The sequence below is a fragment of the Gadus chalcogrammus genome, chromosome 4, assembly GCF_026213295.1.
Source record: "Gadus chalcogrammus isolate NIFS_2021 chromosome 4, NIFS_Gcha_1.0, whole genome shotgun sequence".
Lineage (NCBI taxonomy): Eukaryota > Metazoa > Chordata > Actinopteri > Gadiformes > Gadidae > Gadus > Gadus chalcogrammus.
Genome location: NC_079415.1, coordinates 10,646,719 through 10,664,150, shown reverse-complemented (window position 1 = coordinate 10,664,150; position 17,432 = coordinate 10,646,719). Strand labels below are relative to the sequence as shown.

At 47.3% G+C, this 17,432-nt stretch overlaps 2 protein-coding genes across 2 annotated transcripts in view; one reads left to right on the top strand and one right to left on the bottom strand.

Moving 5' to 3' along the window:
- trim69 (tripartite motif containing 69) overlaps window positions 1-3,457 on the top strand; it is a 6,648-nt gene extending 3,191 nt beyond the window's left edge. The window contains exon 7 of the mRNA XM_056588577.1: window positions 576-3,457. Within this exon, the coding sequence (XP_056444552.1) occupies window positions 576-1,120 (545 nt within the window). The 3' untranslated portion in view covers window positions 1,121-3,457. The remainder of the gene's footprint in view (window positions 1-575) is intronic.
- Window positions 1,171-16,036, bottom strand: LOC130380542 (bone morphogenetic protein 1-like). Its single transcript, XM_056587781.1, has 20 exons — window positions 15,971-16,036; window positions 13,301-13,408; window positions 12,591-12,731; window positions 11,440-11,557; window positions 10,298-10,476; window positions 9,628-9,733; window positions 9,101-9,225; window positions 8,525-8,640; window positions 8,311-8,413; window positions 7,994-8,110; window positions 7,488-7,633; window positions 7,025-7,220; window positions 6,674-6,799; window positions 6,108-6,268; window positions 5,203-5,386; window positions 4,676-4,801; window positions 4,352-4,479; window positions 3,874-4,087; window positions 2,960-3,207; window positions 1,171-2,440 (listed from the first exon to the last, which is right to left on the bottom strand). Exons 1-20 carry the CDS (start codon window positions 16,026-16,028, stop codon window positions 2,306-2,308), a joined length of 2,835 nt encoding a protein of 944 aa, XP_056443756.1. The 5' UTR covers window positions 16,029-16,036; the 3' UTR covers window positions 1,171-2,305.
- Between the last annotated feature and the right edge of the window lie 1,396 nt (window positions 16,037-17,432).

The window sequence follows — 17,432 nt, the reverse complement described above, 5'->3', positions numbered from 1 at the left end:
CCCCCCGTCTGAGACCTTAGCCCCCCGTCTGAGACACTAGCCCCCCGTCTGAGACCTTAGCCCCCTGTCTGAGACACTAGCCCCCGTCTGAGACACTAGCCCCCATCTGAGACACTAGCCCCATCTGAGACACTAGCCCCATCTGAGACACTAGCCCCCATCTGAGACAGTAGCCCCCTGTCTGAGAAACTAGCCCCCAGTCTAAGACACTAGCCCCCCATCTGAGACCCTAGCCCCCTGTATGAGACACTAGCCTATCTGAGAAACTAGCCCCCAGTCTGAGACCTTAGCCCCCCGTATGAGACCTTAGCCCCCCGTCTGAGACACTGACCCCTCGTCTGAGACCCTAGCCCCCCGTCTGAGACACAAGCCCCCTGTCTGAGACACTAGCCCCCCTTCTGAGACCCTAGCCCCCCGTCTGAGACACTGACCCCCCGTCTGAGACACAAGCCCCCTGTCTGATTCACTAGCCCATATGAGGCACTAGCCAAACTTAGTCACCAGCCCGTCTAACTTCGTCTGTTTTAATAACAATTCTTTCCTCCGCTGTGCGTCTGTGTTTCTGTCCAATCCAGTCCCCGCCGCCATCACCTTCAACGCCAGCACGGCCAACCCGTGGCTCAGCCTGACGTCCTCGCTGACGTGCGTCCGCTACCAGACGTTCAACCGCGCCATACAGGACAACCCGCACCGCTTCAACGCCGCGCTCTCTCTGCTGGGCAGCCAGGGCTTCACACACGGGCGCCACTACTGGGAGGTGGAGGTGCACAGCAGCGCCGTGTGGACGGTGGGCGTGGCCCGGGAGTCCGTGGACCGCAAGGGCGTCATCAAGGCGCTGCCCGCCAACGGCTTCTGGACGCTGTCGCTGTCGTACGGCGTGCAGTACATGGCGGGCACGTCGCCGCCCAGCGTGCTGGCGCTGGAGGAACCTCTGGCGCGCGTTGCCGTCTACCTGGACTACAAGCGCGGTCTGGTGTCCTTCTACAACGCCGAGAGCATGACCCACCTGTACACGTTCCGGGAGCGCTTCGCCGAGACACTGTACCCGTACTTCAACCTGGGCTTCCTGGACAAGGTGCACGAGAACGAACCGCTTAAGGTGTTCGTGCCGAAGATCTGAGGTCAGTGCTGAATATGTGAAGTCGGTGACCGGTTTGGGGGGAAGGGGGGACGAGGGTGCCTGGTGTTTGGTGGTGGAAATGTGACCCGAGAATGGAAGGTTCATAGAGTAGGTTATGTGTGTATGTTTGACAACGTAAGTTTACAGCAATGTGAAAAAAAAAACATGTAACAAATGGTGAACATGGGCCGTACCTCGGACCAAATAGTGAATAACTTAACTAGTAATATTCTTCTGATAAAGAGAAAGTCTATAGCAATATTTGTGTTTTTATTTGATTTGACCTTTTATTCGATTTTTGGTAATGTTTCAAACATTACTGAATAACAGACATGTTTACTGGGTCGCTAATAAACAACAGAAGTTTTAACATTTGAATGCCTTTATATTATATATTATTATTACCACCAATTCACGATTAAAAAATAGTCAGCGCTTGAGTGGCATGAGAGCGATACTGTGATAAAATATATTTTTGGAATATCAGTTCCAAGCTATTGGACCTTGAATGAAGAGTTTCTCTGAGGTCAGCTGAACATGAGGACATTCATTAACTTAGAGGTTCAAACATGGTTTCGAAGACCTGGAGGTCTCATTGCACCACTTACTTGATTAAAGACGGACAAGGACTTGAAAGACAGATCAGCACGACAAAATCTCAATTGACCCTGTATGAAGTCTTACCTTCCAACCTTCTAAATGTTTTTTCCAGGGAATACTAATCATGTATATTACAGATTCAATAAAAAATGTCTCAATGAAAAATAAAATAACAAATAAAGTCAGAATATCTAATATCTATTTCTATATGCGGTCCTCCAGTGTAAATGACACAAGATACTTGAAGAAGATCAACTCCAATACAAATTGCATTGAAGACAACGGATGCCTTCAGAACAAAGGTCTCAGTCTGAAACAAACTACAAGCAATAAATACACTACAACATCACAACCATAAATACCACGCTGCCGCATATAAATACACTCTACAACATCCTTACCACACACACACAACTCTGTCACGCATTTATCAACTCGTAAGGAGTGGGTTTGAGTTCAGTCTCAAATCCAGTCTTCCATGGCCAAACAATGGTTTAAACCTCTACACACACGTGGCGTTGCTCTCATGCATTCGCTTGACGTCCCTGTTTGTCAGGAGTCGTGTCGTCCCCTTTGGTTCTGCAGTCACTGGCTGTCATGTAACATGTCCTGGAACTTGGTGCTGCTGTAGCGCAGGTGGAAGCCCTTCTTGTTGACGCTGTCGTCTGAACGGAAGAGCAGGACGATCGTGTCGCCCGCCGAATACACTTCTTCTGGCGGCTGGGGAAAGGGAAATAATGAGTTCAAAGACAGCACGGTTAGGCTCCACGTTTATGTATAGTCATACATTAGAGCTCTAAGGACGACTGTTATGACATGGCTTATTTAAAGAGCATTGAATGTCCTTGTTTAAGCTAGCCTGCAGTATTTCCGTTAACTACTTTCTTTAGTTTTCTCTGCTTTGAACTCTGAGACCACTTTTTCCTGATGTCAGGGAGTCTGACATCAGGAAATATGTTGCATATTTTCTTTGAGACAACGGGGGAGGAGGGGTTCATTTCTATTTTCCATCACCTCTTGAGTAGATAGCAAGAAGGGTTATTCCCCAATTGGAACAATGGTGTGTTTCCTATGGTTTTGGCCTACATGGAAATGACTCATCTATTGTTAAAGAATGCATACAGCTGGCAGAGGCCAGTGTTGAGGGTCATTCCTTTTTCATGAGAAAAACACATGCATTTTTCCACCAACAACAACAACCACAACAACAACAAGAGCTTTTCAAGATGGCCACCTCACCCCGTTACCGCAGTACCGGCCGAGCCTCGGGGCGTTGAGGTCAGCGCCGTCGTAGAGCTCGACGTAGTCGTAGCCGCAGTCCGTCTCCTCCTCTGTCTCGAAGAGGAGGAACTCCACCTCCACCCCGTAGCCCTTCTCCGCCCACACCGCCCAGTGGCAGTCGACGCCGGGCGGGTAGTTGTCGCCGAACTGTGCGTGTGAGTACAGGTCTCTGGCCTGGACCTCGGCTCTGAGGGCCCCGCCGCACTCTGGGGACGGGAGACCACGGAATGAGAGACGGGTCGGGACTGCCGAGGTCATAAATAGAAAAAATAACACAAGGAATGCGTCCCCGGGCAGAAACACACACATAATTGATATTCTGCTTGACTGAAGTTAGTTTGAAATGTGGAGAAACACATACTATCCCACACAGTATAGCATTTACTGTGGAAACGTATATTTTGCACGCACACTGTAGCAGACAGCGTAGCATTATGTGTGGAGACGTATATTTTGTAAAAAACTGTAGCACACAGTGCAGTAGTATGTGTGGAGAAGTATATTTTGCAAACACTAAGCACACGGTATAGTATTGACAAACAGATCATTCCTGTCCATCTGTCTTTTCTTTCACAGGGGGTTTGACAGTGAGTTCAGATAAACTCTGTTTGTCTCCTTCCCTTGATGCCTACCTGTGTATGTCTCCTTCCCTTGATGCCTACCAGTTGATGGCTCCTTCCCTTGAAGCCTACCTGTTGATGTCTCCTTCCCTTGACAACTACCTGATGATGTCTCCTTCCCTTGATAACTACATGTTGATGTCTCCTTCCCTTGACACCTACCTGATGATGTCTCCTTCCCTTGATAACTACATGTTGACATCTCCTTCCCTTGATGCCTACCTATTGATGTATCCTTCCCTTGATGCCTACCTGTGCTATGGGAGAGCTCAAAGCCCCTCTTCTGGACTGAGTTATCAGAGTAAAAGCGCAGGAACATCTGGTTGCCGCTTGAGATGAGAGGGGGGGGCTTCTTGGCGCCGCAGAAACGTCCTAAACTGGGCGCACGGGCGTCTTCTCCGTCGTGGATTTGGAGATGATCGTAGACGCACTCCAGGTGAGCCTCCATGTCAAGCTCATTAAAAGCCTGAAAATTATGATGGAGGATTATAAACTAAAGGTAACTTTAAGGAGCTAAAAAGGTAGAGAAATGTCATGTTACATTTTTTGAGCTAGCCTCCCATTTTTAGGGTAGACTCGGTTGGGAGAGAATAGAGAGCAGGAAAGGCAGAGCTTTCATTTTTTTCTAAACTGTCTGCAGCTGGCTTGAAATCGCAGACGTTGCATATTCTACCTTTATTCAATCGTATTGATTTACATAAGAAATAGCGCCCTCTGGCGGCCAACATACTATTTTAATCCTGTGGCCCGGTAGGGTGGCCAGAGACCAGGTGCAGGCCTTCTGGCTGGGGTAGGTGTCCGGCCAGTTGGGGCTGCTGAGGGTGCCCGTCAAAGCGGTCACCATCTGGTCGCACCCCGCTGGAAACGTTCAAGCATGAATTTGAAGCCCCATCTCACAGAGACCAAACAGATTGTTAGGAATCTGGTTCTCATTCAAGAATTCCTCCAGACTGACTTTGTTCTCCTTGTCCCTTTGACAAACCAGATTTTATATAGCATCATTAAATGTAGAATCTAAGGACAAAACTCAATCAATTCAACCGCACAACGGTACCTGCCTTGCAGTCGTGCTTATTCCCGTGCAACACAAATCCTCTGCGGCAGCGACAGGTGTAGCTCCCGAAGGTGTTGACGCACTCCTGCTGGCAGCCCCCGTTCTCATGGGAGCACTCATCTTTATCTGCGGGGGGGGAAACAGAAGCCTGCGTGTTATACAACACAACGCGACGCGTCATGTAAACATCATGTTCCAATGGAAAACTTTACAGCATCAATTAGGCTTTCACTAAATAACAGCACATTTGCACACTGTCATCAGCCACCAGTGGAGCTTGTACAGCGACATGATGCTCCTCCCTAAGTGCAACACCAACAGACTGAAGAACTCCATTGTCCCCTGTGCCATTAAACTGTGCAACACCTTACACTTGTTTTTAACTCTTATTCTATTTGTAACATCCATCCATCCATCCATCCATCCATCCATCCATCCATCCATCCATCCATCCATCCATCCATCCATCCATCTGTCATTTTTTGACACCTGTAAAGCTGCCGCTACACGTCTTGTTGTGCACTCACCAGAGAAGAAGCGGGCCTGGAAGCCGGCCTTGGCCACGGTGTTGTCGGACCTGAACTCCACCCTCAGGTTGTTGAGCGTGGAGGTGATCCTCTCCGGCGTGTCCGACCCGCAGTACCTCCCGTGGAGCCTGGAGTCGGCCGGGCTCCGGCCACTGCTCACCTCCACGTAGTCGTACTTACAGACCTGCAGGGAGCCACCAGACCAGGTCAGAACCCTGCTCATCTCAGGGGTTAGAACCCTGCTCACCTCCCCGGGTCAGAACCCTGCTCACCTCCACCAGGTCAGAACCCTGCGCACCTCAGGGGTTAGAACCCTGCTCACCTCCCCGGGTCAGAACCCTGCTCACCTCCACCGGGTCAGAACCCTGCTCACCTCCACCGGGTCAGAACCCTGTTCACCTCCACCGGGTCAGAACCCTGCTCACCTCCACCGGGTCAGAACCCTGCTCACCTCCACCGGGTCAGAACCCTGTTCACCTCCACCGGGTCAGAACCCTGCTCACCTCCACCGGGTCAGAACCCTGCTCACCTCCACCGGGTCAGAACCCTGTTCACCTCCACCGGGTCAGAACCCTGCTCACCTCCACCGGGTCAGAACCCTGCTCACCTCCACCGGGTCAGAACCCTGTTCACTACCAACCGGTCATACTTACAGACCTTCTGGGAGCCAACACACTGGTGCAGCACCCTTAGGTGAACACCCTGAGAAACCACTCAACCCCCCCCCGCCCCCATCATCCAGCCATCATTCATCCATCAATTGATCATCCATCCATCCATCATCTATCAATCCATCATTCATCCATCATTTATCCATTAATCCATCAACCATCATTCATTCGTCATCCAGCCATCATCCCCTATCCATCATCCATCGTGCAGGTGGTCGAGGTGCCACCACCTACATGGTTGCCTTCGGTCTCGAATGCATCGAAGACGAGCGTGATGCAGTACTGGGCCGGGGCCACCAGCTGCCAGACACAGTTCTTGTTGGGCGGATACTCTCTGGGCCAGCCAGGGGTGCTCAGGGAACCGTTCAGCTCTGTGATGAACCCACCGCAAGCCGCTGCTGGTAGGGACAGAGAGCTCTGTTTAGAGGTACTGGGTCCGACTTGTAGCTCAGATCTGAAACTGCACCTCATGGCTGGGACCTGATACATATATATAGAGTATTCTTTGCCGATTTCAAGAACCAGAAGTCAAACAACTATCCATGAGAAGAATATGGGGGGAAAAACAAGCTAAATACTTTGTATGAATCAACAAAGGCTCAATCAATACAAAGAAGACGTTGGACCAATTTAAATGAATACAATGCATTGTACCTGATAGGTCTTGAAGATACATGTGATATCAAAGATATAATTTGTCCTCTTACTCCCTCTACTGGTAAAATATAAACATTCAAGATGACACACACGAGCAAGAGCACAGTGCAGAAAGGAGTGCGAGATCTGCTCCGTGAACTCACTCTCACAGCGGCGCCCGTCGGACAGCAGCTCGTACCCGGGGTCACAAGCGCACGTGTAGCTGCCCAGCGTGTTCAGACAGCGCTGCTCACAGCCGCCCCTCCCTGGTGCAGAACACTCGTCCGTCTCTGGGGACCGACATAGAGCAGGGGAGTGAGCGATTTATTCAGTATCGAAGTCAACTCATTTTTTAATTGATGAATACTTGAATATGAATACTTACTAACCCTACTATTATTTATGTATTAATGTGTGTTTTCTTCATTGCCATTTTATGGCAGTTTTATTTCAACCTCATGTGATAAAAAAAGTAGCTCCTCGACAACAAGTGCTGGTTACTGAAATATCCAAACCTTTGAAAAAGGTGGCGGAAAAGCCAGCGTTGTTGACGGAGCCGTCGGACACGAACGTGATCCAGAGCTGGTTGGAGCTGCTCTGGAGGTCGGCAGGCTTGTCGCGGCCACAAAAGCGACCCAGCAGGGGGCTGCTGGCGGAACCTCCATCCCTCACATCCAGGTAGTCGTAGGAACAGCTGTCGTGGTTCTCAATCTGGCGGGGGGGTAGCCTATGTCATATTATATCTTCTCTGAAATACGAGCGGGGAGGGCAGGAATGTCTAGTAGGGGGAGTATTTGACTCCCAGCCTGAAGGTGGTCTGTTTGAACAACACCATCTGCAGTATACCTTTGAAAAAGATGCCCAGGGAAAATGACCTGCTCATCCAATGTATAGCCCAAAACATAGCTTTAACTATAGTATCGATAACCATCCGAATCTCAACACAAATATAATGTCACTTCTTTCTCATCTTTTTACCTCAAATGACCGGAAGGAGAGGCCCACACGGAAGTCGTGGGCTACGGTGATGATCCACACGCATTCTTTGTCGGACAAATAGTCATCTGGATAGTTTGGGGACTGGATCCTTCCTGTGTCTTTCCTCACATCTCCTCCACAAATAGCTGCATGAATGCACACCGAAAGAGAAGGAGAGGATTAGTGGACCGCCAGGTTAGGGTGAGTTAGGTTCTAGGTTAAGTAAGGTTCTAATATAACCTTTTTACACAGAGGTATCATCGTAGGAGAAACAGAGGTGTCACTCTTTACACTACTAGCTAAGATGAGTCCACTCGCCAAGCTTGGTAAATAAAATGAGCAGACCCATAATCAGTGTTATGAACGGCACCTGTGTTTGTCCTAGGATGACCCCTCTGTGGAAAGAGTCTGTTGGACTCCCAATGATAGCAGTGGTCAATCGCCTTGGTGGCTCTTGGTCGAACCAGGTGTGTCAACACCTTGAAGTGTGACCAGCGACCAGATACCTTTGTAGACCGCTGAGAAGCCTTTTCCCAGCCAGTCGCTGCTGCTTCTGAACTCGATCCACAGACGACTGTCTGTAGAGACGATGGTTTCTGGAAGCTCGTCTCCACAGAAACGGCCTTTGAAAAAAAAGAAAGTAAATCCCCCAGTAAACTGAGATTATTAACCCCAGTAAAAGTAGATTATATCTTTTCTTTAGAAAACCTTCAAATGTATCTGTCTGCTACTATGGACTAGTGATTATCTGGAGAAGATCCACTTCTAATAATGTCTTGGTGTGAGAGACGTCCTACTCCTAAGATGCCCCCCTTGTAGAGACCTTTGAGGGGGGCTTTCTTCCAGAAGCCGTCCCGGACCTCCACGTAGTCGTACCGGCACAGGGGGCTTCTGAAGAGGTCCATGGCCGTGAAGTTCAGAAAGATCTGCGAGGAACCGATCGTACAGGAAAGGGCCAGGGTTAGGGTTAGTGCTAGAGAAAATGGCCAGGGGTTTGCTGGGTAAGAGAGGAGTCATTTAGATCTTATGGTGTCTACCTTCTCCCCGGGTGTGACGGAGATCCTCCACACACAGTTGGAGTAGGGCGCGTAGCCGTTGGGGAACCCAGGAGAGGAGAGGTTCCCAGAGCTGTCCTGCAGACTATCTCCACACACTGTGTACCGCCGATAGAGATGGGATGTTCAATTAAGTCGTTGATTATTCGCATCGTTAATGGACTATTGTTACGATGTGGTGTCTTTATGAAGTACAAGTAGTAACTGGTCATGTGGGGAGGTCTAGCATGTGAAGTGTGAAGTGTGTGTGTGTGTGTGTGTGTGTGTGTGTGTGTGTGTGTGTGTGTGTGTGTGTGTGTGTGTGTGTGTGTGTGTGTGTGTGTGTGTGTGTGTGTGTGTGTGTGTGTGTGTGTGTGTGTTGTGTGTGTGTGTGTGTGTGTGTGTGTGCATGACACACTTAACACTATATTTATATAGGAGCAGAATGCTATGTTAATGCAGTCCAATTATCATCAAATCTGCAGGGAACAGTGAGTCATTATTTGTCAGTAGAAAGTCATTGTGACGAACAATCACAATGTCTGAAGACCCAAGTCCACGCGTGAACACGTAACTTACAGGCGCATTTATAAAGCTTGCGAGCTTGAGCGATGTCCCCCTGGCTGAGTCTGGTCCGCTGGCCAATGGGAGGCCTCGCTCCGCTGACATCATCACGAGGAACGATGGTGTCTAAGAACACACCCCTTTTAAGAAAAATCACACATGGCAGGACCTCATGAGAACCACACCGCAGATCCTCTTAACCTCCCACCACATAGGACCCTCACCCATCACGGCCTCTCCTCTCCTTACATCACTCCTCACCACTTGGACGATGAAGGATGAGAGGCAAAACCAAGGAAAGAGAGTAAAAAAAGTAGTAAAAGGTTGACGTTCATGATGCAGAAATAAAAAAGAAGAGGGTTAGCAAAGCTTTTTGAGGTAATCCCTGAGGTTCCCCACCGTGTCTTGAGATACATCATAAAAGTCCTGCAGAGTGGACGTCAACGAAGGCTGCCTGACAGCGATAAAACCACCACTTGGGAGTAGTTCTTAAAATTGTTTTAAGTACTGTCTGCACGAGGCTCATGAGCAGGCGTTCCAACCTGGAGAAGGTGTTCCGGGCGTAATGCATGATGCTGTCAAAGTCGTACTCCTCCCCCAGGGAGTCCACCTCGGCCGGCTCCATCTTCAGGAAGTTGTACTCCTGTCCTATGGAGGAAGGCGGAGTCAGAGACCGAATGATGGTTGAGGCATCAGCCGATACAATATTAGTGATGGGGAATCGGTTGATTAACTGTTAGAGAACCAATAGGAGCGATACTGAACATGGGCCTATTAGGTGGGCTAGGTTTCTGTCTATTAGGTTGCTCTCTATAAGGAGAGTTAAGGAGAAGGACTACACAGTGCCGGAACATGACCAATAGTTTAGAGCCTATACATTGCAAACAGAAATATTTCACTTACTTAATTTGGCTTTCGTGTCAATTAAGCCACATTTATCTGATTTAGCAGGGACTATACAAAGCAAAACAAAGAATACCCAACCACCAGACAATCCTCATCCTCATCCTCATCGTCATCCGCTTATCCGGGGTCGGGTCGCGGGGGGAGCAGCTCAAGCAGGGGGCCCCAGACTTCCCTCCAGACAATATATAAACTAATCTACACAGCTCTCATAAGAGCGACATACCCAACTATAACCTATAAACACAGATATAAAAGGCTTGATTTCTGTAACGACTCATCCTAACCGGGCTATGAGACACAGCTTACCCGATTGGATGTTGTCCCTGACGATGCTGACGTGGTCGTCGCGGTCGGGTCGGGTGTGCTCGTGCCAGAAGCCGATCACGTGACCCAGCTCGTGGACAACGATGCCCAGCTTGTCGCAGTTCTTGCCTATGGAGACACCCTGAGGTCCTCCTCCTCTCTTCCCCACGTAGGAGCAACACCTGTGTAGACCAGAAGACGTCAGTGTCACAGCAGATATCCTGTAGCTGTCACACAGACACAGGTACAGACACAGACACAGGTACAGGCACAGACACAGATATAGAGACAGACACAGACACAGATATAGATACAGACATGACACAGACACAGACACAGAGACAGACACAGATACAGACACAGATGTAGATACAGACATGACACAGACACAGAGATAGACGCAGATACAAACGCAGACGCAGACACAGATACAGACCTAGACACATACAGACACAGGTAAAGACAAAGACACACACTTTGACGACTTTTCGTGTTGATCAGAGTTTTGTTGACCACTGAGGAAATGGTTTAAAGTTCAGTAACATCTTTTTTGATGCTGATGATTATATTTATAAAACAGTGTATAGAAGGAATAGGTCCATTGCGTTAAGTGTATAAAATGGTGTTAAAGGAGTAAAATTATGCCACCAGGGATTAGCCATTACAAAAAAAAATCTACTTTTTCCTGTGTTTTAGTGCGTCCTGAGTGTCCACCTAGATGGATAGAAAAGCAACGTTTGCAGTCCACTGGGTAGTCTGGTAGACTGATCTATCCAGCATACTAGTTGGACACTCCCACTTGTGATGTCACTAAACTGCAGGAAAAGGCATTATAAAACCTGGTGGTATAATATCACCCCTTTCAGGCGAACACATCTATCAATGTAACTTTGGATGGAACCTGCACTTCGTCACTTTGCTGTATAGTAGATTGAAATGTAATAATAATAAGTGTGAGAGGTCTAACATCAGATAGAAAACACATTCATGAAGTGAACATCTCTTCCAATCATGAATCATTTCAACCAGAGAGAAAGTATCCATCGCATTTTAAAGGATTTTTTTGATGCATTCACTCTATCTGCAGTACAAAACATGATATTCTCAGTGCATAGTTCCCGTGATGCCTGATGAGCGTGACTCACCCACAGGGTCGGTAGGTGAACACGATGTAGCTCTCCTCGCCAGACCTCTCGATGAACGTCACGCACGTGTGCCTCTCCCAGTGTCGCATGGCCTGTCGGAATATGGCTCGCTGGCTGCCTGTAAGGTAGAGGCAGGCAGTCTATAAGTGGTAGTAGTAAGGAGTAGGATTAAGAGTAGGAGTTGTAAGTACTAGATGTTACTTTCCCCGAACACAGAATTAGCTACAGATTGTTGTTTCTGGCAAAAGAACACAGCTCTTCCTCACATCCACTTCCTCCCATCCTCCTCACCGAATACTCCTCAAATCCCAACATCCTCTTCCTCACATCTTTCTTCTCACATCCTTCTCCCCACATTTTCCTCCTCACATCCTCCTCCTCACATCTGCCTCCCCATAGCCTCTTCCTCACATCTTCCTCCTCACATCATCTTCCTCACATCCCCCTCCTCACATCCTTCTCACAACCTCTTCCTCGCATCTTCCTCCTCAAATCCTCTTTGTCCCATCCCCTTCCCACATCCTCTTCCTCACATCCCTCTCCTCCCTGCCTCCTCCTCACATCCCCCTCCCCACATCCTCTTCCTCACATCCCCCTCCCCACATCCTCCTCCTCACATCCCTCTCCCCACACCCCCCTCCTCACTGCCACCTCCCCACATCCCCCTCCTCACATCCCCCTCCTCACTGCCTCCTACTCACATCCCCCTCCTCACATCCCCCTCCCCACATCCCCCTCCTCACTGCCTCCTCCTCACATCCCCCTCCCCACATCCTCCTCCTCACATCCCCCTCCTCACTGCCTCCTCCTCACTGCCTCCTCCTCACATCCCCCTCCCCACATCCTCCTCCTCACATCCCCCTCCTCACTGCCTCCTCCTCACATCCCCCTCCTCACTGCCTCCTCCTCACATCCCCCTCCCCACATCCTCCTCCTCACATCCCCCTCCTCACTGCCTCCTCCTCACATCCCCCTCCTCACTGCCTCCTCCTCACATCCCCCTCCTCACTGCCTCCTCCTCACTGCCTCCTCCTCACATCCCCCTCCTCACTGCCTCCTCCTCACATCCCCCTCCTCACTGCCTCCTCCTCACATCCCCCTCCTCACTGCCTCCTCCTCACATCCCTCTCCTCCCTTTCTCCGGCCCTCACCGCTGAAGTTCCCGCTGATGACATAGGGGATGATGGCATCCGGCCAGATCCTCTCGGGCCTGGAGGTGCTGGCTCTCCTCCGACGGGCCAGTACCTCCCTGACTGCAGCTCTCCTACCCCTGGTGGGCACCGCCCGGCCCCCTGCGAACGTCCCACAACACACGGATCACGTCAGTACTCCAGAAACTCAACACCAAAGAAGTACCTGCTTTCCTCAGGTATCTGCTGCGTTGGTAGTAGACTCCACTAGTAAGGGTGAGTCTTCTCAACTAGTGAGGATAGGTCGACTCAACTAGGGAGGATGAATCTACTCAACTAGTGAGAATGAGTCTGGTCAACTAGTGATGAGTCTGCTCAACTAGTGAGGATGAGTCTACTCAACTAGGGAAGATGAGTACTTAACTAGTAAGGGTGAGTCTGGTCAACTAGTGAGGATGGGTCGGCTCAACTACTGATGAGTCTGCTTAACTAGTGATGAGTCTGCTCAACTAGTGAGGATGAGTCTACTCAACTAGTGAGGATGAGTCTACTCAACTAGTGAGGGTGAGTCGCATGATCATCATGTTATGATCATAAAGCCTTTATGTTTAATGTTATTGATAGTAAAATTATGTTATGATCATAAGGCGTCGCATTTAATGTTATTGATAAGTAAATGACGTAAGGATCATGAAGCCTTTACGTCCAATGTTATTGACAGGTAGGCCTACCTATGTCTGTTGGGCTGCGAGTGAGGGTCAGTGTAGGCTGTAGGACTTCAGAGGCCTGGAACATCAGCAGGTCATCCTCTCCAAGGGCCATGTCCCCCAGAAAGGCAACTATGGCGTCCAAAGAAAGGCAAATGTACCGGACGGATAAACACAAAAGTATGTTTGTGTTTATCTTTGCTAAACTTGTTGTGGGGTTGTATTAGAATAACCAAAAGCATACTCTGGTAACAAAGTAGAATAGTGAATGAGAACATTCTGCACACAGACCTAAACTAGGCATACAATACTAGTAAATTGAACTAAATACACAGACACAAACACACACACACACACACACACACACACACACACACACACACACACACACACACACACACACACACACACACACACACACACACACACACACACACAACCTCTACACACAAACACACACACACACACACAAGCACACAAACACCCACACACACACATACACACACACACACACACACACACACAGTTTAAACAGGGATAGTACGTTCAACAACCTAAACAAGCTACTTCTATACACATCATTATTCTAACGTTACCTTTGTAATCACAACAAAAGTTTTTACCGCACACACAAGTTTGGGGTGTGTGTGCGTAGCCCTGGATTAGGGTGAATCTGGCGGTGTGTGACTGTGATCCAGTGTTTTTCCAGCACATACCATAGAGTACAGTCTACACTACTACACCGTACACAGCACATACCTCAGAGTACAGTATAGACTACTTCAACACACACAGTTAGTGACTAGAGTAGTCAATAGTACGACACCATACACAGCACACACCATAGGTTACAGATTCAGATTCAGATTCAGATTCAGAAGACTTTATTGCCATGACATGTAAACACGTTTGGAATTTGTTTTGGTACAGTGGAGTTCACAACAGGACAGTCTACACTATTCCACCAAGCAGTAAGCCCTCAAACATGCACAGTTTGGTACAAAGGGATTCGGTAGCATTTCTAAGGGTTGTAACAGGGTATAGTGGATACATTGTGTTGAGAAGCCTGATGCTTTAGGATATAAAGTGACAACACACAAAACGTTTGGCACGCAAGCTAGTTAGATAATTCACTTGTATTAGTAGTTGTAATTTAATTGAAATTATATGGTCATACCGTTTAATATAAACTTTATATTATAGTGCAATTGTACCCCCCCTCCCCCCTCCCCCCTCAGAGGTTCCGGAGGGATTTCACCTTCAGCGGAACGTTGGCCTCAGTGACCCCGCTCGTCGCCATGGCAACCAGCCTCAGGAAAAAGAGCAGTGAGTTTTCCCTTTTTTTTCTTTCTCTCTCTTCTGAAAGTTTGGACGAGTCTCAAATGAAACCAATTAGCCGGGACTCCTGAGGCTCTGCACAATAGACCGTTGGCGGGATGAGGCTGTTCATTTAGCAGGCAACAAACTCACACTTTACGACTACTACTATTACTTCTACTGTTACTATTACTCTTACTACTACTACCACTACTACTACCACTACTTCTACTACTACTGCTATTACTACTACTACTGCTATTACTACTACTACTATTACTACGACTAAAACTATAACTACTGCTACTACTACTACTATTACTGCTGATACTACTACTGCTAATACTACTACTACTACTATTACTACTACTACTACTACTACTACTACTACTACTACTGCTACTATTACTACTACTGCTGCTACTACTACTACTATTACTACTACTGCTACTACTACTACTACTACTGCTACTACTACTATTACTACTACTGCTACTACTACTACTACTACTTATACGACAACTATTATAGAACTGTCTGATACAGCGGTAGGTATTGAAAATAGGCTGCATCTTTTTTGAAAATTGATTTGAACACTTCTTTGAAGTTGCTGCCGCTGAATCAACAATTTATTCTCAATTTGGTTAAATTTTTGAAAAACACAATTAGCTTGATGTTCATTTAACATTGACCTAATTATTGTCACATGATGGCATTCATGTCACATACGGTTAGGTCAAGTTGTACGTAGACAAGGACCTCATTTATCAATGATAATTGTAATCTCTGGATTGTAATTGAATGAATAAGAAACTGGTCTATCTAGAATGGTTGCAATCACAATAATGGTGTTGGGTTCAATTAAAAAAAGCATAGTAGCAGGTTTGTCTATGAATGCTATTCACACAGAAGGCCTATAGAGGATAAGTTATCAGTTATATGTTTCTATCTATATTCAATAACCATATTTAAAAAGGAATGAGGTAATAAGTGAGGTCATTTCTGCATGCGTCAGCCTGCTTTCACTTGTGCATGGGACAATAGTTCCTGAATAATTATTTATTTGTAATAGGTAGTGAAAATAAAGCAATTCAATCTGGTTTAGTGTATAATTATACAAAAAAAAATCTGAAACCAACTTCTGTATTTCATTATAATATTATACAAACTTTAATAATGCAGTATTTTTAAAGACATGCGAGTTTGGATTGATATAATAATAAAATTGATTTGTGGGAACATTTGTTCAATTCGTCAGGCTAGCAATGTAAATGTATATAGACCACCATAGAAATAAAAGGGTTAAATGAATACATACAAATAAATAAATAATCAGCATATATAAAATATGTATTTAAAAGAAGAGTCGAATGGTACCGGCTTCACAGGGGTCCTTGTAGTGGATCACCTCCGGGGAACCGTCCTTCTGGTCCATCAGCTGTGAGTCAGCCACCAGAGAAACGACGTGTAGACCACAGAGCAGCAGCAACAAGTGTGGAACGACAGCCATAACCTCTGATCACCTCTGTAGCCCAATGAAACATGCAGAAACTCGTGAACAAAAAAGGAGATGTTATTGAAAATAGTCGAAAAGTCGGTTGAGAGCAACGCTTGGCTTTTATAAACACAGAGCTGATTCTCCACATGTCTGCATTCTGCAGCAGTGATTCGCTGACAATACTGTAGGACCGGGCGCACAGCCAGCGTGTGTGTGTGTGTGTGTGTGTGTGTGTGTGTGTGTGTGTGTGTGTGTGTGTGTGTGTGTGTGTGTGTGTGTGTGTGTGTGTGTGTGTGTGTGTGTGTGTGTGTGTGTGTGTGTGTTCATGCGTGAGTGTGTGTGTGTGTGTGTGTGTGTGTGTGTGTGTGTGTGTGTGTGTGTATCTGTGTGCGTGCGTGCGTGCCTTGAACATAATGCAGCAAAAAAGGGATTGAGAACTGAGGTTCGAAGGCCTGCATGAGATACAATGCAGGTATTAAATACAGACAAACAGTTGATTTTAGGCTCATCCATTTCAGCCTGATGAGTAGCCTAGGCCTGGCCCCCAAGATTCAAACTTCCTAGATTTCAAATGAGCCTATTCGATTGTTCTAGACTATTTATGAATTCATTGCCCGTAATGCGACATAAACTCAGAAGGCAGAGACATTCTTTCGGTGGTTTAGTTTCAGCATCCCGCTGTCTTCCGCTCTTTTCTTCCCCCACTTTCCTAACTCTCGGATCATACCTACAGCTTCTTTAAGACCAATCCCCCAAAGTCTTACTAGATTCTTTAACGAATCAGATTACCATGAAGTGAACCGAAAAATGTAAAAATGTAGTCGTAACAATCCATTGTGGATGAAGTCCATTGCCACACTCCACCGAGGTGACTTTTACTGGGCTGCTCCATACAAGGACGAAGGGTGGTGGTGTTGAAAGACGGTTCATTGTACGGTTTGCAGATAGGGATACATAACCTGGTGCTCCATGCTGTGATGTAGGAGATCTCCCTGAGTGTGTGCGCGATGGCTGGTTTAACCTGTGCACATCGATTGCCCGGGCCAGGTGAGGTGGCTTAAACCAGCCATCATCCACACATACAGTAGTGCACCTGAATTTGAAGTGGCTTTTGGTTTAGGAAAAAGCATGATCCATGTGACCAGATAACAGGGCCTCATAAAGATGTAAACTCTGCTGAATAGTATAGTATAGCATGAATAGAGCCGCCAAGCCCTTAAACTATCCCCTCATGTTCTCTTTCTCCCAGATGAGAGAGAACATAGGTCCATATGTTAGAGATTTTTGGTACAGCTGTTAGAGAACATGGGTACAGATGTTAGAGAACATGGGTCAAGATGT